Source organism: Salvelinus namaycush, unplaced genomic scaffold (assembly GCF_016432855.1).
Source record: "Salvelinus namaycush isolate Seneca unplaced genomic scaffold, SaNama_1.0 Scaffold280, whole genome shotgun sequence".
Classification (NCBI taxonomy): Eukaryota; Metazoa; Chordata; class Actinopteri; order Salmoniformes; family Salmonidae; genus Salvelinus; species Salvelinus namaycush.
In genome coordinates, this window is record NW_024059675.1 from 154,083 (window position 1) to 182,067 (window position 27,985).

Below are 27,985 nucleotides of genomic sequence, written 5' to 3' on the forward strand. Positions count from 1 at the left end.
TGGAGCTGGGCCGTTGGGGGGACTGGAGCTGGGCCGTTGGGGGGACTGGAGGACTGGAGTTGGGCTGTTGGGGGTGCTGGAGGACTGGAAGCTCTGCCTGGTTAGATGATCTCCCTGCTGTTGCGGATGGCACAGCACAGCACCATACTAAAGATCATCCCTATAATCTAGAGAGAGAGAGAGAAAGAGGGATAGATAGAGAGAGCGGGAGAGGGAAAGATGTCAATTGTATTTCATACCAGGTCTTCTCAGTCATGTTGACACTGGTCTACTACCATTGCTTTAATGTATTGTTGTTCTGATTAATATTGTTGTTGTAGTTGCTGTTAATGGTAATCCCATGTCCACTACTACTATTATTATTGCTGTTGGTCCCACCAATTTTTGTTATGGTAAGTATGTAAGTAATTAAAGTCAATAAAGTCTATTGAATTGAGAGAGAGAGAGACAGACAAAGACAGAGAGAAAGGAAGGAGACATTGTTGGAGAGCAATTTAAAGTTGTGTGTTTATGTGTGTGTCTGTCTGTGGGAGAGAAAGACAGACTCCCCAGTCCTGTTCTCACCATGACTCCAGCGATGCCGATCCCCACGTAACCGATGATGTAGAGTTTACTGTTGAAGAACTCCTTGATGCCCACCTCACAGTCCTACACACACGTTAGAAACAACATAAAGATTTAAATTAAAATTCCAATCTTTTGCCCAAGTTAGCGATGATGGCTATCCAGGTAGTTATCTACTGTCATTAGTCCCACCTTGGTGTCAGCTGGGGCCTCGGGGCAGACGCTCTGGGACGTTCCACAACAGTTCAGCTGCAGGGGAGAGAGGGAGTGTTAACATGATTACGGATAGTCCTGAATGAATCGTAAATAATGATGAGTGACTAAGTTAGACACACAAATATCAAACCCCCAAGACATGCTAACCTCTCACCATTACAATAACAGGGGAGGTTAGCATTTTATATCATACCCCCAAGACATGCTAACCTCTCACCATTACAATAACAGGGGAAGTTAGCATTTTATATCATACCCCTAAAACATGCTAACCTCTCACCATTACAATAACAAGGGAGTTAGCATTTTATATCATACCCCCAAGACATGCTAACCTCTCACCATTACAATAACAGGGGACGTTAGCATTTTATATCATACCTCCAAGACATGCTAACCTCTCACCATTACAATAACAGGGGAGGTTAGCATTTTATATCATAACCCCAAGACATGCTAACCTCTCACCATTACAATAACAGGGGAGGTTAGCATTTTATACCATACCACCAAGACATGGTAACCTCTCACCATTACAATAACAGGGGCAGTTAGCATTTTATATCAAACCACCAAGACATGCTAACCTCTCACCATTACAATAACAGGGGAGGTTAGCATTTTATATCATACCACCAAGACATGGTAATCTCTCACCATTACAATAACAGGGGAAGTTAGCATTTTATATCATACCCCCAAGACATGCTAACCTCTCACCATTACAATAACAGGGGAGGTTAGCATTTTATATCATAACCCCAAGACATGCTAACCTCTCACCATTACAATAACAGGGGAGGTTAGCATTTTATATCAAACCACCAAGACATGCTAACCTCTCACCATTACAATAACAGGGGCAGTTAGCATTTTATATCATACCCTCAAGACATGCTAACCTCTCACCATTACAATAACAGGGGCAGTTAGCATTTTATATCATACCCTCAAGACATGCTAACCTCTCACCATTACAATAACAGGGGAGGTTAGCATTTTATATCATAACCCCAAGACATGCTAACCTCTCACCATTACAATAACAGGGGAGGTTAGCATTTTATATCAAACCACCAAGACATGCTAACCTCTCACCATTACAATAACAGGGGCAGTTAGCATTTTATATCATACCCTCAAGACATGCTAACCTCTCACCATTACAATAACAGGGGCAGTTAGCATTTTATATCATACCCTCAAGACATGCTAACCTCTCACCATTACAGGTTAGCATTTTATATCATACCCCCAAGACATGCTAACCTCTCACCATTACAATAACAGGGGAGATTAGCATTTTATATCAAACCCCCAAGACATGCTAACCTCTCACCATTACAATAACAGGGGAGGTTAGCATTTTTTATCATACCACCAAGACATGCTAACCTCTCACCATTACAATAACAGGGGAAGTTAGCATTTTATATCATACCCCTAAAACATGCTAACCTCTCACCATTACAATAACAAGGGAGTTAGCATTTTATATCATACCCCCAAGACATGCTAACCTCTCACCATTACAATAACAGGGGACGTTAGCATTTTATATCATACCCTCAAGACATGCTAACCTCTCACCATTACAATAACAGGGGAGGTTAGCATTTTATATCATAACCCCAAGACATGCTAACCTCTCACCATTACAATAACAGGGGAGGTTAGCATTTTATATCAAACCACCAAGACATGCTAACCTCTCACCATTACAATAACAGGGGAGGTTAGCATTTTATATCAAACCCCAAAGACATGCTAACCTCTCACCGTTACAATAACAGGGGAGGTTAGCATTTTATATCAAACCACCAAGACATGCTAATCTCTCACCATTACAATAACAGGGGAGGTTAGCATTTTATATCCGCAAGACATGCTAACCTCTCACCATTACAATAACAGGGGAGATTAGCATTTTATATCATACCCCCAAGACATGCTAACCTCTCACCATTACAATAACAGGGGCAGTTAGCATTTTATATCATACCCTCAAGACATGCTAACCTCTCACCATTACAATAACAGGGGAGATTAGCATTTTATATCATACCCCCAAGACATGCTAACCTCTCACCATTACAATAACAGGGGAGGTTAGCATTTTATATCATACCCCCAAGACATGCTAACCTCTCACCATTACAATAACAGGGGAGGTTAGCCTATTTATATCATACCTCCAAGACATGCTAACCTCTCACCATTACAATAACAGGGGAGGTTAGCATTTTATATCATACCCCCACGACATGCCAACCTCTCACCATTACAATAACAGGGGAGGTTAGCATTTTATATCATACCTCCAAGACATGCTAACCTCTCACCATTACAATAACAGGGGAGGTTAGCATGTCTTGGGGGGGGGGGGGGGGGGGTTGATATTTGTGCGTCTAACTTTTTCACTCGTCATTATTCACGATTCATTCAGGACTATCCGTAACCACGGTAACATCCACATTAATGTAGAAGTGTTTAGAAACATATTCTATTCTTATTTATAATAAAAGTGACTCCAAAATGACTCAATACATTATTTACCATTAATTTCTATTGGGCACAAAATAATCTGAAACACAACCAAAACAAACAGCAAATACATCCAACAAGTTTAAAGAGTCACAAGTTTGATGTAGTCATTGTGTGATAGGAATATGGGACCAAATACTCAACTTCTGACTACTTTTATACACATAAGTGAATTTGTCCCAATACTTTTGGTTCACTAAAATGGGGGGGACTAAGTACAGAAATGCTGTAATTTCTAAACGATTCATCAGATATGGATGGAGATACCCTCAAATTAAAGCTGCCAGTCTGCACTTTAACCTCATAGTCATTGTTTAATTTAAAAAACCAAAGTGTTGGGAGTACAGAGACAAAATAACAAAATGTCACACTGTCCCAATACTTATGGAGGGCACTGCCAATCGGTAGTTCTACTAGAGTTTTGTATCACTGAAATCAACAATAAATCTTATGCATCTTCTATCGTATGTACTATTGTTTTCAAGCATCGTTTTTGTCACCAGATAAAATGTCAGTGTTAATGTAACTTACAACTTTGTGGTAAGAGTTTTGTATCATTGTGTTGTTGTTGCTGTTGTCGTCGTTGTAGGATTTGATGTAGTAGTTCTGGACATCTTCGATTATCTGTGAGAAAAGAATCAGACAAGACCGTCAAAATAAAACTATCATTATATTCTGACAGGTGGCGTTACTGCGACGCAAACGCCACAACTCCGTCTGATTGGTTATCTGAAGTAAGACAATAAATGACAGTTGGAACCACAATAGCGTGGTGGAGTGGTGAGGTGCATTATGGGTACCTTGTCTTTGTTTAAGAAGCCAAACACACCAGCGGCAACCTCTGCTCCAAAGATTATCAGCAGACAGGCAAAGAACTGAAACACAAAGACCGGTTAGAGTGGACTGTTTCCATGGTTTCTGATCTGGAACACAAAGACCGGTTAGAGTGGACTGTTTCCATGGTTTCTGATCTGGAACACAAACACCGGTTAGAGTGGACTGTTTCCATGGTTTCTGATCTGGAACACAAACACCGGTTAGAGTGGACTGTTTCCATGGTTTCTGATCTGGAACACAAAGAACGGTTAGAGTGGACTGTTTCCATGGTTTCTGATCTGGGTTTATCCTGAGCTCTTGGGAACAGATGATTAGGTAACATTGTATTTTAAAGGTACACATACTAGCCACTAATTTGTAGTTTATCAGTGTGTATATAAGTAGCATATAAAGTCCTTTAATAAGTATCATGAACCATATACTAGGCCTTAATTAAGTGATTTCCTATTGCAACGTTATAAGTTATCCGTGTTTGACATGAATGTTGGCTGTAGGGAGAGGTATGTCCCTTACTGTCCAATAAGGTCATATCTGGACAGGTTGGTAGAAATATGGTCCCATTTCAGAACAGGGACCATATAGAGGTACCTGTCCCGTATTCGTCCCATATGGAGACAGCTTACTGAGAGTTCTTCTTGTGTAACTTGTCCTTTATTATAGCTAATAACCAGGTTATTAGTGATTGGCCTGTTATACATGACTCATCATGTTTGAATTAGAAATCACTTAGTTAAGGCTTAACATATGGCTAATGAGACCAGTGGTGTAAAGTAGTTAAGTAAAAATACTTTAAAATACTACGTAAGTGGTTTTTCGGGGGTATCTGTACTTTACTATTTATATTTTAGACAACTTTTACTTTACTACATTCCTAAAGAGAATAATGTACTTTTTACTCCATACATTTTCCCTGACACCCAAAAGTACAAGTTACATTTTCAAAAGGAAAAAAGGTCCAATTGACACAATTATTAAGAGAACATCCCTGGTCATCCCTACTGCCTCTGATCTGGAGGACTCACTAAACAGAGAACATCCCTGGTCATCTCTACTGCCTCTGATCTGGAGGACTCACTAAACAGAGAACATCCCTGGTCATCCCTACTGCCTCTGATCTGGAGGACTCACTAAACAGAGAACATCCCTGGTCATCTCTACTGCCTCTGATCTGGAGGACTCACTAAACAGAGAACATCCCTGGTCATCTCTACTGCCTCTGATCTGGAGGACTCACTAAACAGAGAACATCCCTGGTCATCCCTACTGCCTCTGATCTGGAGGACTCACTAAACAGAGAACATCCCTGGTCATCTGGAGGACTCACTAAACAGAGAACATCCCTGGTCATCTGGAGGACTCACTAAACAGAGAACATCCCTGGTCATCTGGAGGACTCACTAAACAGAGAACATCCCTGGTCATCTGGAGGACTCACTAAACAGAGAACATCCCTGGTCATCTGGAGGACTCACTAAACAGAGAACATCCCTGGTCATCTGGAGGACTCACTAAACAGAGAACATCCCTGGTCATCTGGAGGACTCACTAAACAGAGAACATCCCTGGTCATCCCTACTGCCTCTGATCTGGTGGACTCACTAAACAGAGAACATCCCTGGTCATCCCTACTGCCTCTGATCTGGAGGACTCACTAAACAGAGAACATCCCTGGTCATCTGGAGGACTCACTAAACAGAGAACATCCCTGGTCATCCCTACTGCCTCTGATCTGGTGGACTCACTAAACAGAGAACATCCCTGGTCATCTGGAGGACTCACTAAACAGAGAACATCCCTGGTCATCCCTACTGCCTCTGATCTGGAGGACTCACTAAACAGAGAACATCCCTGGTCATCCCTACTGCCTCTGATCTGGAGGACTCACTAAACAGAGAACATCCCTGGTCATCCCTACTGCCTCTGATCTGGAGGACTCACTAAACAGAGAACATCCCTGGTCATCCCTACTGCCTCTGATCTGGAGGACTCACTAAACAGAGAACATCCCTGGTCATCCCTACTGCCTCTGATCTGGTGGACTCACTAAACAGAGAACATCCCTGGTCATCCCTACTGCCTCTGATCTGAAGGACTCACTAAACAGAGAACATCCCTGGTCATCCCTACTGCCTCTGATCTGGAGGACTCACTAAACAGAGAACATCCCTGGTCATCTCTACTGCCTCTGATCTGGAGGACTCACTAAACAGAGAACATCCCTGGTCATCCCTACTGCCTCTGATCTGGAGGACTCACTAAACAGAGAACATCCCTGGTCATCCCTACTGTCTCTGATCTGGAGGACTCACTAAACAGAGAACATCCCTGGTCATCCCTACTGCCTCTGATCTGGAGGACTCACTAAACAGAGAACATCCCTGGTCATCCCTACTGCCTCTGATCTGGAGGACTCACTAAACAAAAATTCTTCGTTTGTAAATTATGTCTGAGTGTTGGAGTGTGCCCCTGGCTATCTGTAAATGATGTCTGAGTGTTGGAGTGTTCCCCTGGCTATCTGTAATGATGTCTGAGTGTTAGAGTGTTCCCCTGGCTATCTGTAATGATGTCTGAGTGTTGGAGGGTGCCCCTGTCTATCTGTAATGATGTCTGAGTGTTGGAGTGTTCCCCTGGCTATCTGTAATGATGTCTGAGTGTTGGAGTGTTCCCCTGGCTATCTGTAAATGATGTCTGAGTGTTGGAGTGTATCCCTGGCTATCTGTAATGATGTCTGAGTGTTGGAGTGTTCCCCTGGCTATCTGTAAATGATGTCTGAGTGTTGGAGTGTGCCCCTGGCTATCTGTAAATGATGTCTGAGTGTTGGAGTGCTCCCCTGGCTATCTGTAAATGATGTCTGAGTGTTGGAGTGTTCCCCTGGCTATCTGTAAATGATGTCTGAGTGTTGGAGGGTGCCCCTGGCTATCTGTAATGATGTCTGAGTGTTGGAGTGTTCCCCCTGGCTATCTGTAAATGATGTCTGAGTGTTGGAGTGTTCCCCTGGCTATCTGTAAATGATGTCTGAGGGTTGGAGTGTTCCCCTGGCTATTTGTAATGATGTCTGAGTGTTGGAGTGTTCCCCTGGCTATCTGTAAATGATGTCTGAGTGTTGGAGTGTGCTCCTGGCTATCTGTAATGATGTCTGAGTGTTCCCCTGGCTATCTGTAAATGATGTCTGAGTGTTGGAGTGTTCCCCTGGCTATCTGTAAATTATGTCTGAGTGTTGGAGTGCCCCTGGCTATCTGTAATGATGTCTGAGTGTTGGAGTGTGCCCCTGGCTATCTGTAATGATGTCTGAGTGTTGGAGTGTGCCCCTGACTATCTGTAAATGATGTCTGAGTGTTGGAGTGTTCCCCTGGCTATCTGTAATGATGTCTGAGTGTTGGAGTGTTCCCCTGGCTATATGTAATGATGTCTGAGTGTTCCCCTGGCTATCTGTAAATGATGTCTGAGTGTTGGAGTGTTCCCCTGGCTATCTGTAATGATGTCTGAGTGTTGGAGTGTTCCCCTGGCTATCCAACAATAATGACATTGTGCTGTCTGGTTTGCTTAATATAAGGAAGTTGAAATGGTTTATACTTTTACTTTTGATACTTAAGTATATTTAAAAAACCAAATACTTTTAGACTTTTACCCAAGTAGTATTTCACTGGGTGACTTTCACTTTTACTTGAGTCATTGTCTATTAAGGTATCTTTCCTTTTACTACAGTCTGAGAATAGGGTACTTTCCCAACCACTGAATGAGAGCTAGTAAAGGGCTTATAAGCCCACTGATGAACTACAAATTAGTGGCTAATATGTGTACTTTTAAAATACAGTGTTACTGAAGATTCTGTGTTCAGTCAAGATCGGACTAATTATCTATAGCTAGCTTGATTGTGTTTTCTGCCCCTCAGGGAAGTGTGTCAACTCACCGACCCCAGCAGACACTGGGACTCTCGTATGGCTCCACAGCAGCCAAAGAATCCCACCAACATCACTAGACTGCCCGCTATGATCAGGATATACACACCTAGAGAGAGAGAGAAAGAGAGAGACAGAGAGAAAGAGAGAGAGAAAGAGAGACAGAGAGAGAGAGACAGAGAGACACAGAGAAAGACAGAGACAGAGAAAGACAGAGACAGAGAGAGGAAAACAAATCAGATGGAAGATCATTCAGGGTATTATATATATTCAGCGAGAATGTTGCAGTTCCCAGGAGCACCAGCAGAGGGTAGCATTAGACCATAAAAACAACACTATTATCAACCAGATCATATCTGAAAGAACATTACAAGCTGAACATCATCTGTCAAACTGGACTGGAGTGTTTAACAGACATAATGTAGTGACCAGCAGGAGAGTCAGTACCATAACTGTGGACTAAACAAGACATAATGTAGTGACCAGCAGGAGTCAGTACCATAACTGTGGACTAAACAGACATAATGTAGTGACCAGCAGGAGAGTCAGTACCATAACTGTGGACCAAACAGACATAATGTAGTGACCAGCAGGAGAGTCAGTACCATAACTGTGAACTAAACAAGACATAATGTAGTGACCAGCAGGAGTCAGTACCATAACTGTGGACTAAACAAGACATAATGTAGTGACCAGCAGGAGAGTCAGTACCATAACTGTGGACTAAACAAGACATAATGTAGTGACCAGCAGGAGTCAGTACCATAACTGTGGACTAAACAGACATAATGTATTGACCAGCAGGAGAGTCAGTACCATAACTGTGGACTAAACAGACATAATGTAGTGACCAGCAGGAGTCAGTACCATAACTGTGGACTAAACAGACATAATGTAGTGACCAGCAGGAGTCAGTACCATATCTGTGGACTAAACAAGACATAATGTAGTGACCAGCAGGAGTCAGTACCATATCTGTGGACTAAACAAGACATAATATAGTGACCAGCAGGAGAGTCAGTACCATAACTGTGGACTAAACAGACATAATGTAGTGACCAGCAGGAGTCAGTACCATATCTGTGGACTAAACAAGACATAATATAGTGACCAGCAGGAGAGTCAGTACCATAACTGTGGACTAAACAGACATAATGTAGTGACCAGCAGGAGTCAGTACCATAACTGTGGACTAAACAGACATAATGTAGTGACCAGCAGGAGTCAGTACCATAACTGTGGACTAAACAGACATAATATAGTGACCAGCAGGAGAGTCAGTACCATTTTACTGTCCCCAGCACAAGGTGCATGTTGTGTTTATATTTCTGTTCGTTTATAGGGGCGACAACGCTGTTTTTCATACAGTTTATAAACAAACACTTTTGTGACCCGAAATTACAATCCTCACCGCTTCTCCAGGGCCACTTTCAGCCTCTCTGACATCACAAGTCATTGGCTGACATTATGTCTCTCCTCCGTGCTCATTGGTTCATTTATAGGCCTCCTCCAGTCCCGTTGGCTAACTCACACATCCCCTCCATTCTGATTGGCTGATTCCTGTCCCTGTACTCACCATAAAAGAAGGTGTCTGGCGCTCCGTCTCCGTTCAGCAGAGCGACGGTCTCAGGATCGAACCGCAACCACAATCCAACCGCAAGGACCAACGAGCCCATCAACTAGTAGAGAGAGAGGAGAGAGAGGAGAGAGGAGGGAGAGAGAGGGAGAGAGAGGGAGAGAGAGGGGGAGAGAGAGGGAGAGGGAGAGAGAGGGAGAGAGAGAGAGGGAGAGAGAGGGAGAGAGAGGGAGGGAGAGGGGGAGAGGGGGAGAGGGGGAGAGAGGGGAGAGGGGGAGAGAGAGGGAGAGAGAGAGAGGGAGAGAGAGGGAGAGAGAGGGAGAGAGAGGGAGAGGGAGAGAGGGGAGGAGAGGGAGAGAGAGGAGGGAGAGAGGGAGAGAGGGGAGGAGAGGGAGGAGAGGGAGAGAGAGAGGAGAGAGAGTAGAGAGAGAGAGAGGGAGAGAGAGGGAGAGAGAGGGAGAGAGAGGGAGAGAGAGGGGGGAGAGGAGAGAGGGAGAGAGGAGAGAGGGGAGAGGGAGAGAGGGGAGAGGGAGAGAGGGAGAGAGGGGAGAGAGGGAGAGAGGGGAGAGAGGAGAGAGGGGAGAGGGAGAGAGGGGAGAGGGAGAGAGGGGAGAGGGAGAGAGGGGAGGAGAGGGAGAGAGAGGAGGGAGAGAGGGGAGGAGAGGGAGAGAGAGGAGAGAGGGAGAGAGGGAGAGAGAGGGGGGGAGAGGGGGGGAGAGAGGAGAGAGGGGGGGAGAGAGAGAGAGAGGAGAGGGAGAGAGAGGGGAGAGAGAGAGAGAGAGGAGAGAGGGAGAGAGGGGGGGAGAGAGAAAGAGCGTGAGAAAGAGAGAAGATAAGAGAGATGGTGAGTAGAACACAAATAGCCTTCTAACAGTTTCCCCTCAACAACAGACCATCAGCATACACCTACATCACACCCCTCTCCTCTCAGGCCTGGTCTAGGGCATTTCCACGGAAACGGAATTACACTTTCATTTGTTCACTTTAAAAATGTATGCCCCCCCCAAAAAAAACATTGATTCCAAAGAGTTGAACAAACCATACAACTCTATGGACAGGGACAACTTTGATCAATTTACACATGCATTTACACAAAAACTAATTTAGTGGAATAACTGCGACGATGCAAAGTTTGGTAACAGAATACGGTAAAAACTCCCTCTGGGTTTTTTTTATGCGGTTTTCACGTTTTCCCAGAAAGTCTTAGATGTCTGCAGAGAGAATGATGTGACATCACACCTTGACAGGTTGTATTTTGGTTACTGAACTACAGTAACGGATCCGAACTACAGCAGGTGAGGCGGATCGACACCCGGTAACGGATCCGAACTACAGCAGGTGAGGCGGATCGACACCCGGTAACGGATCCGAACTACAGCAGGTGAGGCGGATCGACACCCGGTAACGGATCCGAACTACAGCAGGTGAGGCGGATCGACACCCGGTAACGGATCCGAACTACAGCAGGTGAGGCGGATCGACACCCGGTAACGGATCCGAACTACAGCAGGTGAGGCGGATCGACACCCGGTAACGGATCCGAACTACAGCAGGTGAGGCGGATCGACACCCGGTAACGGATCCGAACTACAGCAGGTGAGGCGGATCGACACCCGGTAACGGATCCGAACTACAGCAGGTGAGGCGGATCGACACCCGGTAACGGATCCGAACTACAGCAGGTGAGGCGGATCGACACCCGGTAACGGATCCGAACTACAGCAGGTGAAGCGGATCGACACCCGGTAACGGATCCGAACTACAGCAGGTGAAGCGGATCGACACCCGGTAACGGATCTGAACTACAGTAGGTGAAGCGCCTGGCTGACTGAATTACTGACTGCATGGCTGGCTGACTGAATTACTGACTGCATGGCTGGCTGACTGAATTACTGACTGCATGGCTGGCTGACTGAATTACTGACTGCATGGCTGACTGAATTACTGACTGCATGGCTGGCTGACTGAATTACTGACTGCATGGCTGGCTGACTGAATTACTGACTGCATGGCTGGCTGACTGAATTACTGACTGCCTGGCTGGCTGACTGAATTACTGACTGCCTGCCTGGGCTGACTGAATTACTGACTGCCTGGCTGACTGACTGAATTACTGACTGCCCGGCTGACTGAATTACTGACTGCCCGGCTGACTGAATTACTGACTGCCCGGATGACTGAATTACTGGCTGACTGAATTACTGACTGCCTGGCTGACTGAATTACTGACTGCCTGGGCGACTGAATTACTGACTGCCCGGCTGACTGAATTACTGGCTGACTGAATTACTGGCTGACTGAATTACTGGCTGACTGAATTACTGACTGCCTGGGCGACTGAATTACTGACTGCCTGGGCGACTCAATTACTGACTGCCTGGGCGACTGAATTACTGACTGCCTGGGCGACTCAATTACTGACTGCCCGGCTGACTGAATTACTGGCTGACTGAATTACTGCCTGCCTGGGCGACTGAATTACTGCCTGCCTGGCTGACTGACTGAATTACTGCCTGCCTGGCTGACTGACTGAATTACTGACTGCCTGGCTGACTGACTGAATTACTGACTGCCTGGCTGACTGACTGAATTACTGACTGCCTGGCTGGCTGGCTGACTGAATTACTGACTGCCTGGCTGGCTGGCTGACTGAATTACTGACTGCCTGGCTGGCTGGCTGACTGAATTACTGACTGCCTGGCTGGCTGGCTGACTGAATTACTGACTGACTGCCTGGCTGGCTGACTGAATTACTGACTGACTGCCTGGCTGGCTGACTGAATTACTGACTGACTGACTGAATTACTGAATTACTGACTGCCTGGCTGGCTGACTGAATTACTGACTGCCTGCCTGGGCTGACTGAATTACTGACTGCCCGGCTGACTGACTGAATTACTGACTGCCCGGCTGACTGAATTACTGACTGCCCGGCTGACTGAATTACTGACTGCCCGGATGACTGAATTACTGGCTGACTGAATTACTGACTGCCTGGCTGACTGAATTACTGACTGCCTGGCTGACTGAATTACTGACTGCCTGGGCGACTGAATTACTGACTGCCTGGGCGACTGAATTACTGACTGCCCGGCTGACTGAATTACTGGCTGACTGAATTACTGGCTGACTGAATTACTGACTGCCTGGGCGACTGAATTACTGACTGCCTGGGCGACTCAATTACTGACTGCCTGGGCGACTCAATTACTGACTGCCCGGCTGACTGAATTACTGGCTGACTGAATTACTGACTGCCTGGGCGACTGAATTACTGAATGCCTGGGCGACTGAATTACTGACTGCCTGGGCGACTGAATTACTGACTGCCTGGGCGACTGAATTACTGACTGCCTGGGCGACTGAATTACTGCCTGCCTGGCTGGCTGAATTACTGCCTGCCTGGCTGACTGACTGAGTTACTGACTGCCTGGCTGACTGACTGAATTACTGACTGCCTGGCTGACTGAATTACTGACTGCCTGGCTGACTGAATTACTGACTGCCTGGCTGACTGAATTACTGACTGGCTGACTGACTGAATTACTGACTGCCTGGCTGACTGACTGAATTACTGACTGCCTGGCTGACTGACTGAATTACTGACTGCCTGGCTGACTGACTGAATTACTGACTGCCTGGCTGGCTGGCTGACTGAATTACTGACTGACTGCCTGGCTGGCTGACTGAATTACTGACTGACTGCCTGGCTGGCTGACTGAATTACTGACTGACTGCCTGGCTGGCTGACTGAATTACTGACTGACTGACTGAATTACTGACTGACTGCCTGGCTGACTGACTGAATTACTGACTGACTGCCTGGCTGACTGACTGAATTACTGACTGACTGCCTGGCTGACTGCCTGGCTGCCTGGCTGACTGACTGAATTACTGACTGACTGCCTGGCTGACTGACTGAATTACTGACTGCCTGGCTGACTGACTGACTGAATTACTGACTGCCTGGCTGGCTGGCTGACTGAATTACTGACTGCCTGGCTGGCTGGCTGACTGAATTACTGACTGACTGCCTGGCTGGCTGACTGAATTACTGACTGACTGCCTGGCTGGCTGACTGAATTACTGACTGACTGACTGAATTACTGACTGACTGACTGCCTGGCTGACTGACTGAATTACTGACTGACTGACTGACTGGCTGACTGACTGCCTGGCTGACTGAATTACTGACTGACTGCCTGGCTGACTGACTGAATTACTGACTGACTGCCTGGCTGGCTGACTGACTGCCTGGCTGACTGACTGAATTACTGACTGACTGCCTGGCTGACTGACTGAATTACTGACTGACTGCCTGGCTGACTGACTGAATTACTGACTGACTGCCTGGCTGACTGCCTGGCTGCCTGGCTGACTGACTGAATTACTGACTGACTGCCTGGCTGACTGACTGAATTACTGACTGCCTGGCTGGCTGACTGAATTACTGACTGCCTGGCTGGCTGGCTGACTGAATTACTGACTGCCTGGCTGGCTGGCTGACTGAATTACTGACTGACTGCCTGGCTGGCTGACTGAATTACTGACTGACTGCCTGGCTGGCTGACTGAATTACTGACTGACTGACTGAATTACTGACTGACTGACTGCCTGGCTGACTGACTGAATTACTGACTGACTGACTGACTGGCTGACTGCCTGGCTGGCTGACTGAATTACTGACTGCCTGGCTGGCTGACTGAATTACTGACTGCCTGGCTGGCTGACTGAATTACTGACTGCCTGGCTGGCTGACTGAATTACTGACTGCCTGGCTGGCTGACTGAATTACTGACTGCCTGGCTGGCTGGCTGAATTACTGACTGCCTGGCTGGCTGACTGAATTACTGACTGCCTGGCTGGCTGACTGAATTACTGACTGCCTGGCTGGCTGACTGAATTACTGACTGCCTGGCTGGCTGACTGAATTACTGACTGCCTGGCTGGCTGACTGAATTACTGACTGCCTGGCTGGCTGACTGAATTACTGACTGCCTGGCTGGCTGACTGAATTACTGACTGCCTGGCTGGCTGACTGAATTACTGACTGCCTGGCTGGCTGACTGAATTACTGACTGCCTGGCTGGCTGAATTACTGACTGCCTGGGCGACTGAATTACTGACTGCCTGGCTGACAATTACTGACTGCCTGGCTGACAACTACTGACTGCCTGGCTGACAATTACTGACTGCCTGGCTGACAATTACTGACTGCCTGGGCGACTGAATTACTGACTGCCTGGGCGACTGAATTACTGACTGCCTGGGCGACTGAATTACTGACTGCCTGGGCGACTGAATTACTGACTGCCTGGGCGACTGAATTACTGACTGCCTGGCTGACTGAATTACTGACTGCCTGGGCGACTGAATTACTGACTGCCTGGCTGAATGTAAAAAGCCTTGGAGAATAGAAAAGTGAAGTGCTGCCATGTTATTTGACCTATCGAAAGCGTTTGACACTGATGATCGCGGTCTAAAGAAGCGGTCTTTCGATTGGACTGGGCTCTGATGTTATCTCATGGTTGAACACTGATCCTCAAGAAAGAACCCTAGCCATCATGGCAGATGGATGTTTCTAGAGGTTCAGAAAGGTGGCCCGCTAGTCATTGGTACTAGCTATTGTTTACTATCTATGTCAATAACATCAATGATAACATGAGAAACTGTCAAATTCATTTACAGGCTTACTATTGGCCAAGCACTTTCTAAATTTGAAATCTGACTTCCTGGTACTGCAGAAGACACTTTCTGATCTTAAGTTAGTGCTAAAAATGCTAACAAAACTAAATTTATGCTCTTCTCTAAACTACATCATTTTAATCTACATGAATATAAAATGACAAGTCTAAATGGTATAGAAGTTGAACTAGTTTCTTGTTATAAATATCTTTGTATATGATGGTCTCTCATCTCATGTCTGTCCTCTATCCTCTCCAGCCTGGTCTCCCGTCTGGTCTCTCTATCCTCTCCTCTCCCGTCTGGTCTCTCTATCCTCTCCTCTCCCGTCTGGTCTCTCTATCCTCTCCTCTCCCGCCTGATCTCTCTATCCTCTCCAGCCTGGTCTCCCGTCTGGTCTCTCTATCCTCTCCTCTCCCGTCTGGTCTCTCTATCCTCTCCTCTCCCGCCTGGTCTCTCTATCCTCTCCTCTCCCGCCTGGTCTCTCTAGCCTCTCCCGCCTGGTCTCTCTAGCCTCTCCCGCCTGGTCTCTCTAGCCTCTCCCGCCTGGTCTCTCTAGCCTCTCCCGCCTGGTCTCTCCCGCCTGGTCTCTCCCGCCTGGTCTCTCCCGCCTGGTCTCTCTCTAACAACGGATTTGCAAGTACTACCAGGCCCCTCCCCCGCTGGATTTCATCCCTCTCTCTGTCTGCAGCGGAGGAGAGGAGGGTGTAGGTCTGGGTAGGAGGGAGGAGAGGAGGGTGTAGGTCTGGGGACTGGGTAGGAGGGAGGAGAGGAGGGTGTAGGTCTGGGGACTGGGTAGGAGGGAGCAGAGGAGGGTGTAGGTCTGGGGACTGGGTAGGAGGGAGCAGAGGAGGGTGTAGGTCTGGGGACTGGGTAGGAGGGAGCAGAGGAGGGTGTAGGTCTGGGGACTGGGTAGGAGGGAGCAGAGGAGGGTGTAGGTCTGGGGACTGGGTAGGAGGGAGGAGAGGAGGGTGTAGGTCTGGGGACTGGGTAGGAGGGAGGAGAGGAGGGTGTAGGTCTGGGGACTGGGTAGGAGGGATGAGAGGAGGAGGATAAACTATAAAGGAGAGATGGAAGCAACATCCACTCTGGTGTGTCTCCTCTTTATCTAGGTCAGGATCATAAAGAGAGACAGTTGGTCTCCCTCCCTCTCTCTCGCCGTCTCTCTTTCCCCTCTCTCTCTCTCCCCCCGTCTCCCTCTCTCCCCCTGTCTCCCCCTCCTAGGTTGATGAATAGAGACATAGTTAAACAAAAACTAACTTTTAGGTCAATCCAATAACGTTTTGACAGCAGCCCTTTTGATTTGAATGAAACCTTCCATACATATGTCCCCATTGTAGACGAGCTCCGAAAGGGACCTTTTGGACCAACATTCAACAGATAAAAGGAGCTCAAACTGACCCCATTTTGCCCACAATACCATGAGACATCCATGTCTTCATCACTGGAAAAGAGACAAATCAGTTGAAATTGATATAATTTCAAAAGCTTACAAACAGGGTTGTCAAAACCATTAAAAAAAATATATATATATTAGACATTTAACCTTTAACCTTTTTTGATATTGGCATATTGACGTTGTAGCTTAGACCCTATTTACATAATCTGATGTGTTGTACCTGCCATCGGTTGAGACAACATGCTCTTGAATACAGGGTGGCTGTCATGTTTTGGCTGAGAAAACTACTAAAATGGGAATACAATTTAAATCTTCAAATTAAAATGTGTTGTTTTAGAGGGTCAGCCATCGTGGATCATATTGGGATTCAGTGCCTTTCTCAAGGGCACCAGCGACCTGCCGGTTACTGGCCCAACGCTCTAACCACTAGGCCACCTGCCGGTTACTGGCCCAACGCTCTAACCACTAGGCCACCTGCCGGTTACTGGCCCAACGCTCTAACCACTGGGCCACCTGCCGGTTACTGGCCCAACGCTCTAACCACTAGGCCACCTGCCGGTTACTGGCCCAACGCTCTAACCACTAGGCCACCTGCCGGTTACTGGCCCAACGCTCTAACCACCTGCCGGTTACTGGCCCAACGCTCTAACCACTAGGCCACCTGCCGGTTACTGGCCCAACGCTCTAACCACTAGGCCACCTGCCGGTTACTGGCCCAACGCTCTAACCACTAGGCCACCTGCCGGTTACTGGCCCAACGCTCTAACCACTAGGCCACCTGCCGGTTACTGGCCCAACGCTCTAACCACTAGGATACCTGCCGGTTACTGGCCCAACGCTCTAACCACTAGGATACCTGCCGGTTACTGGCCCAACGCTCTAACCACTAGGCCACCTGCCGGTTACTGGCCCAACGCTCTAACCACTAGGCCACCTGCCGGTTACTGGCCCAACGCTCTAACCACTAGGCTACCTGCCGGTTACTGGCCCAACGCTCTAACCACTAGGATACCTGCCGGTTACTGGCCCAACGCTCTAACCACTAGGATACCTGCCGGTTACTGGCCCAACGCTCTAACCACTAGGCCACCTGCCGGTTACTGGCCCAACGCTCTAACCACTAGGCCACCTGCCGGTTACTGGCCCAACGCTCTAACCACTAGGCCACCTGCCGGTTACTGGCCCAACGCTCTAACCACTAGGCCACCTGCCGGTTACTGGCCCAACGCTCTAACCACTAGGCCACCTGCCGGTTACTGGCCCAACGCTCTAACCACTAGGATACCTGCCGGTTACTGGCCCAAAGCTCTAACCACTAGGATACCTGCCGGTTACTGGCCCAACGCTCTAACCACTAGGCTACCTGCCGGTTACTGGCCCAACGCTCTAACCACTAGGCTACCTGCCGGTTACTGGCCCAACGCTCTAACCACTAGGATACCTGCCGGTTACTGGCCCAACGCTCTAACCACTAGGCCACCTGCCGGTTACTGGCCCAACGCTCTAACCACTAGGCCACCTGCCGGTTACTGGCCCAACGCTCTAACCACTAGGCCACCTGCCGGTTACTGGCCCAACGCTCTAACCACTAGGCCACCTGCCGGTTACTGGCCCAACGCTCTAACCACTAGTCTACCTGCCGGTTACTGGCCCAACGCTCTAACCACTAGGCCACCTGCCGGTTACTGGCCCAACGCTCTAACCACTAGGCCACCTGCCGGTTACTGGCCCAACGCTCTAACCACTAGGCCACCTGCCGGTTACTGGCCCAACGCTCTAACCACTAGGCCACCTGCCGGTTACTGGCCCAACGCTCTAACCACTAGGCCACCTGCCGGTTACTGGCCCAACGCTCTAACCACTAGGATACCTGCCGGTTACTGGCCCAAAGCTCTAACCACTAGGATACCTGCCGGTTACTGGCCCAACGCTCTAACCACTAGGATACCTGCCGGTTACTGGCCCAACGCTCTAACCACTAGGCTACCTGCCGGTTACTGGCCCAACGCTCTAACCACTAGGCTACCTGCCGGTTACTGGCCCAACGCTCTAACCACTAGGATACCTGCCGGTTACTGGCCCAACGCTCTAACCACTAGGATACCTGCCGGTTACTGGCCCAACGCTCTAACCACTAGGCCACCTGCCGGTTACTGGCCCAACGCTCTAACCACTAGGCCACCTGCCGGTTACTGGCCCAACGCTCTAACCACTAGGCCACCTGCCGGTTACTGGCCCAACGCTCTAACCACTAGGCCACCTGCCGGTTACTGGCCCAACGCTCTAACCACTAGGCCACCTGCCGGTTACTGGCCCAACGCTCTAACCACTAGGCCACCTGCCGGTTACTGGCCCAACGCTCTAACCACTAGGCCACCTGCCGGTTACTGGCCCAACGCTCTAACCACTAGGATACCTGCCGGTTACTGGCCCAACGCTCTAACCACTAGGCCACCTGCCGGTTACTGGCCCAACGCTCTAACCACTAGGCCACCTGCCGGTTACTGGCCCAACGCTCTAACCACTAGGCTGCCTGCTGCCCTATCTGTTGTTTAAATGATACTGTCAATCCTTCAGAGGAAACCTATAGGAATATAGATAACACAATAGACATGACCATTTAAGTTGCCATTGGACCTCTTTGTGGTAGTAATTAGAAGTTGACGTTTCAATTTAAAATCAATTCTATTCGTATGATTGACATGACATCACCATCATGACATGACATCATTTATTCAACAGCATGTTGTGTCTCAACCGACACACAACACAAACACCTACGATTATGGAAAATAGGGTCCGAGCTATAACCTATGAAAGTATGGGGGGGGGGAAATATAGTTTTACGCATTTTTAAAATAATTTTACGTTAAAAGGATTTTTTTTTTAAATGACAATAAATTACTTTGACAACGCTGTTCGGAAGCTTATAAATTATATATTATTAATTATATAAAACAGTAAACCGTATCTTTTCCAGTGACGAAGCAAGGATGTCTCATGGTGGCAGGTAGCCTAGCAGTTAAGATCGTTGAGCCACTAACTGAAAATGTCGCTCCTTCAAAATCCCCTTTGCCAACTAGCTGAAAAATCTGTCGATGTTCCCGTTAATCAAGGCACTTAACCTTAATTGCTCCTGTAATTTGCTCTGGATAAGAGCGTCTGCTAAATGAAGTCCCATAGATCCCTTCATTACAAAGCTCTACTACACGAGAATCCAAACCCATCCACAAGGTTTGTTAACTCGAGGTTCCGCGGGTCTCTACCCAACTAGGTAAATCCACTTTACGTTTTACAAAAGGACCTCGTTGCTGGAACCCCACTACAAATACATCACAACTGGATGTTCTGGTCACAGTCAGGTAAATTCAAAATATTGATTACCTTCTTACTGAAGAAAGTCATTTTTTCTATTGTATCTGATTTTGATTTGATTGTGTCTTATGAATAATAAATTCAACTAAACTGTCAATTGAAACGTAATGGTGGAATATTCAAAAGGAGTCAACTTCCAGTACCTTAAATCTCATGAATGTTTTGGCATTCAGGTCCAAAAAGTCACTTTCTGAGCAACTCTACCAAGGCCAAACCCAGGCAAGAAACAGGGTTTTATGTGAAATGTTACAGACACAGCTGGACAAGATGGAAACGGACACAGTGACCAAAGACGAGAGGCCACAGACAGCTGAAACTTCACTGGCCCAACGCTCTAACCACTAGGCCACCTGCCGGTTACTGGCCCAACGCCACAGACAGCTGAAACTTCACTGCATGTATGAGAAATCCTGGTTGAGAATGAAACGACTGAACAACGAAACAGCAAGTAAGTGAAATAAATAGGTTTTGATTTATGTTTTACTGGTAAATGGGGACATACGTAAATGCCAAAAAAATAACTTTTTGGTCAGTGTGGTGTGTGTCAACTATTTAAACTGTACTGAATGCTTAAAAGGCCGCTAAAACTTTTAATAATCGGTTATCAGGGAAATATTGGACATCGGTATCCGTCAAAAATGTCATATCGGTGCATCCCTAATACATAACGAATATATTGTAAACAAGCGGCAATTTAATTCCACTAAATTATGCAAATGAACTTATAGACCAACGAGCATGACTAGTCAAATGTATTTATTGACTGGTATTTCCATCAGTCTAGAGGCTATACATCTGACCAGTCAACTGGTAATTCCATCAGTGTCGAGGCTATACAGCTGACCAGTCAACTGGTATTTCCATCAGTGTCGAGGCTATACAGCTGACCAGTCAACTGGTATTTCCATCAGTGTAGAGGCTATACAGCTGACCAGTCAACTGGTATTTCCATCAGCGTAGAGGCTATACAGCTGACCAGTCAACTGGTATTTCCATCAGCGTAGAGGCTATACAGCTGACCAGTCAACTGGTATTTCCATCAGCGTCGAGGCTATACAGCTGACCAGTCAACTGGTATTTCCATCAGCGTCGAGGCTATACAGCTGACCAGTCAACTGGTATTTCCATCAGCGTCGAGGCTATACAGCTGACCAGTCAACTGGTATTTCCATCAGCGTCGAGGCTATACAGCTGACCAGTCAACTGGTATTTCCATCAGCGTCGAGGCTATACAGCTGCCCAGTCAACTGGTATTTCCATCAGCGTCGAGGCTATACAGCTGCCCAGTCAACTGGTATTTCCATCAGCGTCGAGGCTATACAGCTGACCAGTCAACTGGTATTTCCATCAGCGTAGAGGCTATACAGCTGACCAGTCAACTGGTATTTCCATCAGCGTAGAGGCTATACAGCTGACCAGTCAACTGGTATTTCCATCAGCGTAGAGGCTATACAGCTGACCAGTCAACTGGTATTTCCATCAGCGTAGAGGCTATACAGCTGACCAGTCAACTGGTATTTCCATCAGCGTAGAGGCTATACAGCTGACCAGTCAACTGGTATTTCCATCAGCGTAGAGGCTATACAGCTGACCAGTCAACTGGTATTTCCATCAGCGTAGAGGCTATACAGCTGACCAGTCAACTGGTATTTCCATCAGCGTAGAGGCTATACAGCTGACCAGTCAACTGGTATTTCCATCAGCATCGAGGCTATACAGCTGCCCAGTCAACTGGTATTTCCATCAGCGTAGAGGCTATACAGCTGACCAGTCAACTGGTATTTCCATCAGCGTAGAGGCTATACAGCTGACCAGTCAACTGGTATTTCCATCAGCGTAGAGGCTATACAGCTGACCAGTCAACTGGTATTTCCATCAGCGTAGAGGCTATACAGCTGACCAGTCAACTGGTATTTCCATCAGCGTAGAGGCTATACAGCTGACCAGTCAACTGGTATTTCCATCAGCGTAGAGGCTATACAGCTGACCAGTCAACTGGTATTTCCATCAGCGTAGAGGCTATACAGCTGACCAGTCAACTGGTATTTCCATCAGCGTAGAGGCTATACAGCTGACCAGTCAACTGGTATTTCCATCAGCGTAGAGGCTATACAGCTGACCAGTCAACTGGTATTTCCATCAGCGTAGAGGCTATACAGCTGACCAGTCAACTGGTATTTCCATCAGCGTAGAGGCTATACAGCTGACCAGTCAACTGGTATTTCCATCAGTGTAGAGGCTATACAGCTGACCAGTCAACTGGTATTTCTATCAGTGTCGAGGCTATGAAACATTATTTCACAAAGGGATTGTTTCTTCTCCTCCTGGACAATTGGCCGGGAACCAAATTGTATTTATCAGCTATTACCGGCTAACGAAAACCCTGCTCATGAGTCTAAAGTGTCACGGCAGCATGTGTGTCACTGATTTCATCAGAAGCTAAGTTCAAGCACAGTGGCAACAGTTTCTTCACATCCTGTCACAGCGACAACACTTTCTTCACTTCCTGTTGTGTGTGAGACAGAGAAAGAGAGAGCGAGAGAGCGCAGGTGCTTGGGACAACCTTGTGAACCTAGAGTTGGTCTTCACGGCCTGGGAGTTGGGCACCCTAAAGCCTGTATTGATATGAATAAATTAAAAATGGCAGTGGTTGCATGTGCATAACGAGGCTACTTGTCCGTGCTCAGCGATTAACCCATTTTTTTTTTTTTTTTATTAAAACGGAACTAATTGACACACATCGGTTCTAATACTTGAATTCCATTTAGTTCTGTTTTTTGTTGTTGTGTGTGAGCCATTTCTCTAGAGAAATCAAATCATTCACGACAGAAATTAAGTCAAGAACTATATGGGATGCTGGGATTTGTAGCTTTCATTAAGCAAATATTCAACCTAGTTCAGTTCATAAAACCTGGTAATTAACTACGATGACCATAATCCATTGCACTTGTTTTTACAGATGGGTAAACCATTAGGCTTGCTACTTAGATTAGATTAGATAAACACAGACCACATACGCCGCAGCGATAGACGAATGTACACAACAATGAGAGAGAGAGAGAGAGAGAGTTTGTGAAAGTACGCCTTATCTACTTTGAAAAACGGGTCACTTTTTTTCACCAAACAGCTCTGCAGCGTACGTAGTCAGGCTAGCTAAATAGGATGACTACAGACAATACGGGGAGAACAGAGATAACGTGAGATGGTAGAGATAATAGAGAGTTTGGCTGGCTGACTGCTACCGTCTGAGCAGAGATGATGACTTTAAAGCCGCACTACGCATAAATCCCTACGCCATTTACTAGTTATGAAAATTCAAAATAGTTCGCTTAATTTTAGTTTGTGACAAAAATAAACTAGTATAATGTAGAGAATCATTGTACCATCTAAACCACTATGAAGTGTATTTTACATAACCAAAAATACTGTTGTTTCAACTAGTGTACAAAACCCACAGTAACAGATGCACGTACAAAACTTAAACAACAGGAAGCATAGAAATGGCACACATAGAACAGATATACCGCTTCTTAGACTTGCGGTCAAGTAGAATGACAGATCTACAACTACATTTCTATGTGAATTTGGTCAATTCACCCAAAAAGTTACATATTGGGACTTTAAGGAAATGGAAAAACTACTATTTGTGCCATGCAACTTCTAAATAAGGGCATAATGTGAGCAGGCCTAGAAAATCCAACCGTGTTGAAAAGCGGCCGTTCAATACCTCCGAGTAATTGGAATATTTCCGTCATTTCTTGCTGTTTTTTTTTGTAATTGATAAATTTGTGTACCCGTTCGCAGTGCTCGAAACGGGCAGGAGCTCACAGGAGCCGAGTACTGGCACCTCAAATGGTCTACCGCTCACAGGAGCCGAAGTACTGGCACCTCAAATGGTCTACCGCTCACAGGAGCCGAAGTACTGGCACCTCAAATGGTCTACCGCTCACAGGAGCCGAGTACTGGCACCTCAAATGGTCTACCGCTCACAGGAGCCGAGTACTGGCACCTCAAATGGTCTACCGCTCACAGGAGCCGAGTACTGGCACCTCAAATGGTCTACCGCTCACAGGAGCCGAGTACTGGCACCTCAAATGGTCTACCGCTCACAGGAGCCGAAGTACTGGCACCTCAAATGGTCTACCGCTCACAGGAGCCGAAGTACTGGCACCTCAAATGGTCTACCGCTCACAGGAGCCGAAGTACTGGCACCTCAAATGGTCTACCGCTTGAGCGCCCGTTCCTTTTACAGAACACACTATATCAGATGTATTGTGTGGCTCTCTCCTGCACCTCAATGTAAACAGTCCAAGCACTGCCTGTGTGACATTTCACCGCGTTGCTTGGAGCTAGTTAACATAAGCACTTAACTGCACCCGCTAGTACATCTGCTGTGTACACAACCAATACACTTTATTACATCTGCTTAGCTGTGTACACAACCAATACACTTTATTACATCTGCTTAGCTGTGTACACAACCAATACACTTTATTACATCTGCTTAGCTGTGTACACAACCAATACACTTTATTACATCTGCTTAGCTGTGTACACAACCAATACACTTTATTACATCTGCTTAGCTGTGTACACAACCAATACACTTTATTACATCTGCTTAGCTGTGTACACAACCAATACACTTTATTACATCTGCTTAGCTGTGTACACAACCAATACACTTTATTACATCTGCTTAGCTGTGTACACAACCAATACACTTTATTACATCTGCTTAGCTGTGTACACAACCAATACACTTTATTACATCTGCTTAGCTGTGTACACAACCAATACACTTTATTACATCTGCTTAGCTGTGTACACAACCAATACACTTTATTACATCTGCTTAGCTGTGTACACAACCAATACACTTTATTACATCTGCTTAGCTGTGTACACAACCAATACACTTTATTACATCTGCTTAGCTGTGTACACAACCAATACACTTTATTACATCTGCTTAGCTGTGTACACAACCAATACACTTTAAGTTTGTGTGTGTTTACAGTAGCGGTACGTGGGGGGAAAATCACTCGGGAAGCCAAGCTTGTATAAAAGCCATATTACAACCTACTGTATGTTGTGATGATTGTGTTGTTTGCTCTAGAACCCCTTCGTTAATAAGACACAGTGATATACAATAAGGCCCGTGATAAGGCTCTATAACCTCTAAGCCACAGTGATATACAATAAGGCCCGTGATAAGGCTTTATAACTCCGTAAGCCACAGTGATATACAATAAGGCCCGTGATAAGGCTCTATAACCTCTAAGCCACAGTGATATACAATAAGGCCCGTGATAAGGCTTTATAACCCCATAAGCCACAGTGATATACAATAAGGCCCGTGATAAGGCTCTATAACCCCTAAGCCACAGTGATATACAATAAGGCCCGTGATAATGGCCAGACTAGTCAATGTTTTCAACAGTTATATGACCTGCAGGATGGCCAGGCTAGTCAATGTTTTCAACAGTTATATGACCTGCAGGATGGCCAGGCAAGTCAATGTTTTCAACAGTTATATGACCTGCAGGATGGCCAGGCTAGTTAATGTTTTCAACAGTTTACTAAACAACTACAGAGTTACAGCCAAGTCAGCACAAAGACAACAGGAGCCCTGCCTCTGCTATTCCTGCACCATTTACACTGAAACATTTAAAACATCAAATCAACAAGGCTATATATTCTTAGTTTAATACACCGAAAACAAACTTAAAGATACCAAAAACTATTTAGTCCAATCAATGTTCTTAAATATAAAGTGGCTATCCATGGGACTGATTTCTGTGTGCCCGCTGATGTAAAACAACGTTTTTTTAAACTAATCCTACTTGTAGACTAGTTGAACTCCAATGCCACCCTCCTCTCTTTCATGTTGGCAAAACAGTCTATGACTCGGTCATACAGTAGTACACTTTTAGTTTGTTGTCATAGGCTACCTAGCTAAAATGCTTGCTTACCTGACTTCCTCACATGGTCAACATTGAACCAGCTAAGTTAGCTAGCTAGTTAACGTGAGCCTACAGCTAAGCTACATATTGAACTTTAAATCGTCTCAGGCCAACATATTCATTAAAGTATGGTTAGATCAGAATTACCTGAACAGAGAATTAAGTCAAAGCCACAAGTCCAAAATCCCCATCTCCATCCATGGCTTAGGAAAGGACCGATTTAACATGCTAGCTACTGCAGGACATCAAATAGAAACAGACCAGAAACAGACACGTTTTTCTGAAAATTATGTTTTGCAACGGAAGTAATTTGGTCTGAAGCCAAATCCAAACTGGGCTTCCTTGGGGAACGTTTTGCTGCCCCAGACCAACGCTGATTGGCTCATTCTTTTATCATTTTTTTGTATCAAGGGAGGCCAAACGCTTGCTGGCATCAATCAAGCAAATGCTACGGCGGAAACAAGTTATACTATTTTGGTCCAGACAGCATCAGATACATGGGCTACACATACTGAGACAGGCGGGTGCTGTTTCCTTCGCTTGCATTATTTCTCCGGAGAGATTCAGACAAAATTATGAAAACACAGAGACGAAAGATTAAAAAATAATAATAACTTATTGGTCAAATATTTGGGGTTAGTCTGACATCCATGAATACACGCCACTGTGTGTTTATCAATCATATGTCTGTTTTATAATGAATGACCCAGGCGCAGAGAGAGAGAGATGGTGTTTGTTCCATACCGCCCCGAACTCACTCCGAGGGGATTCGTTTATCTGGCCCGCGTTACAGTGTGAGGAGTTTCCCGGTGTAAAACAATAGCGTTCGTTTTGGAACCTGGCTGCCTCCCGGGAATGAGCCCCTCTCGAAGTCGACTCAAAACAAACATAACGTAAATAAGCACGTGGAGTGATGAATAGGATCAGGCCAATGTGTTTTCACATTCAAAGGTGATTTGCTTTTGATAAACGCTTCATCTGCCTTCCCAATGAAAACGATCTTAAATTCAAACATGTATTTTATGTTAAAAAAAAACATGTTTAATGTTTCTGAACGATGCACCTAGTGGTGCAAATTACTGTTTGATTTGAGAAGATCGCTACGACCTCCCTGCTTTTGCCCGATGATTTTGACGGGCCATTGCCCAGTTCAACCCGGACCAGCGTAATATAACTCCCTCACTCTATCCGATCAAAAACACGCCGCGTCAAGGCTAGGGGAAAGGGCGGATTTTCCTTCAGTGGAAAATGTGTCCGAGTGTCCGACGAGCCAAAACTCAACCTCCTAGCAGTCACCCTTTCCATTCCGACGCGATTTACTTAATACACACGATGAATAAAGGGCCAAAAATAGCCGAGGACGGGGGGGGAGACTCAAATGAACCGGCAAAATGACTAGAGCTGCAAGGTCGCTATTCGAGAAGCAATGTTACAAAATACAAACAATGGGCAAAAATAATCCTGCGGTTTGGTATGTCCGCATGGCGATGCAACATGCATTTGTCGTAGGCTGGACAGGCGAACGTTAGCTGCACCGTCCGCAGCGTCGCCACAACAGACCGCTTCATTCAAACACAAACTCAAACATATTTCGCCTAATAAATAAAAAAAAACGATCACGACTTACCCAGAATATGAAGTTGAAGATGAAAAGTAGATATTTTACACATTTCATTCCTCCTTCCACTTTCCCCATTGTTGGCTCCAAAAATGCAACGCTAATTCACAAAACGTAAATCGTTGTTTGTTGCTATTCTTTCTCTTTTAAAACTTGTAAACAATATCGGTGCACCGTGCTGCTTTCAAGAACATCAAGCCGCGCTGTCAATATCGTCAGCAGAGGAAAGCACCTGAGGATCCTCTCACTATGTTTCCAGACCGCCCATTTCAATGTGAGGGGGAGTGGAGGGGGTTCCAGACCGGCGGT

The 27,985-nt window shown here is 46.3% G+C and overlaps 1 protein-coding gene across 1 annotated transcript; it reads right to left on the minus strand.

Moving 5' to 3' along the window:
- On the minus strand, positions 1-27,953 carry LOC120039574 (CD9 antigen-like). The gene is made up of 8 exons (XM_038984993.1): positions 27,686-27,953; positions 9,637-9,739; positions 8,072-8,169; positions 4,125-4,199; positions 3,856-3,948; positions 757-813; positions 565-648; positions 1-167 (listed from the first exon to the last, which is right to left on the minus strand). The coding sequence occupies exons 1-8, from the start codon at positions 27,752-27,754 to the stop codon at positions 102-104; spliced, it is 645 nt and encodes a 214-aa protein (XP_038840921.1). The 5' UTR covers positions 27,755-27,953; the 3' UTR covers positions 1-101.
- Between the last annotated feature and the right edge of the window lie 32 nt (positions 27,954-27,985).

Bases quoted from the DNA above. Each gene is read 5' to 3' on its own strand.
- LOC120039574 (XM_038984993.1), bottom strand. From the start codon at position 27,754: ATGGGGAAAGTGGAAGGAGGAATGAAATGTGTAAAATATCTACTTTTC. The intron at 8,170-9,636 runs GTGAGTACAGGG...CTCTCTCTCTAG, and splicing joins GCCAGACACCTTCTTTTATG to GTGTGTATATCCTGATCATA. The intron at 168-564 runs GTGAGAACAGGA...CTCTCTCTCTAG, and splicing joins TCGGCATCGCTGGAGTCATG to ATTATAGGGATGATCTTTAG.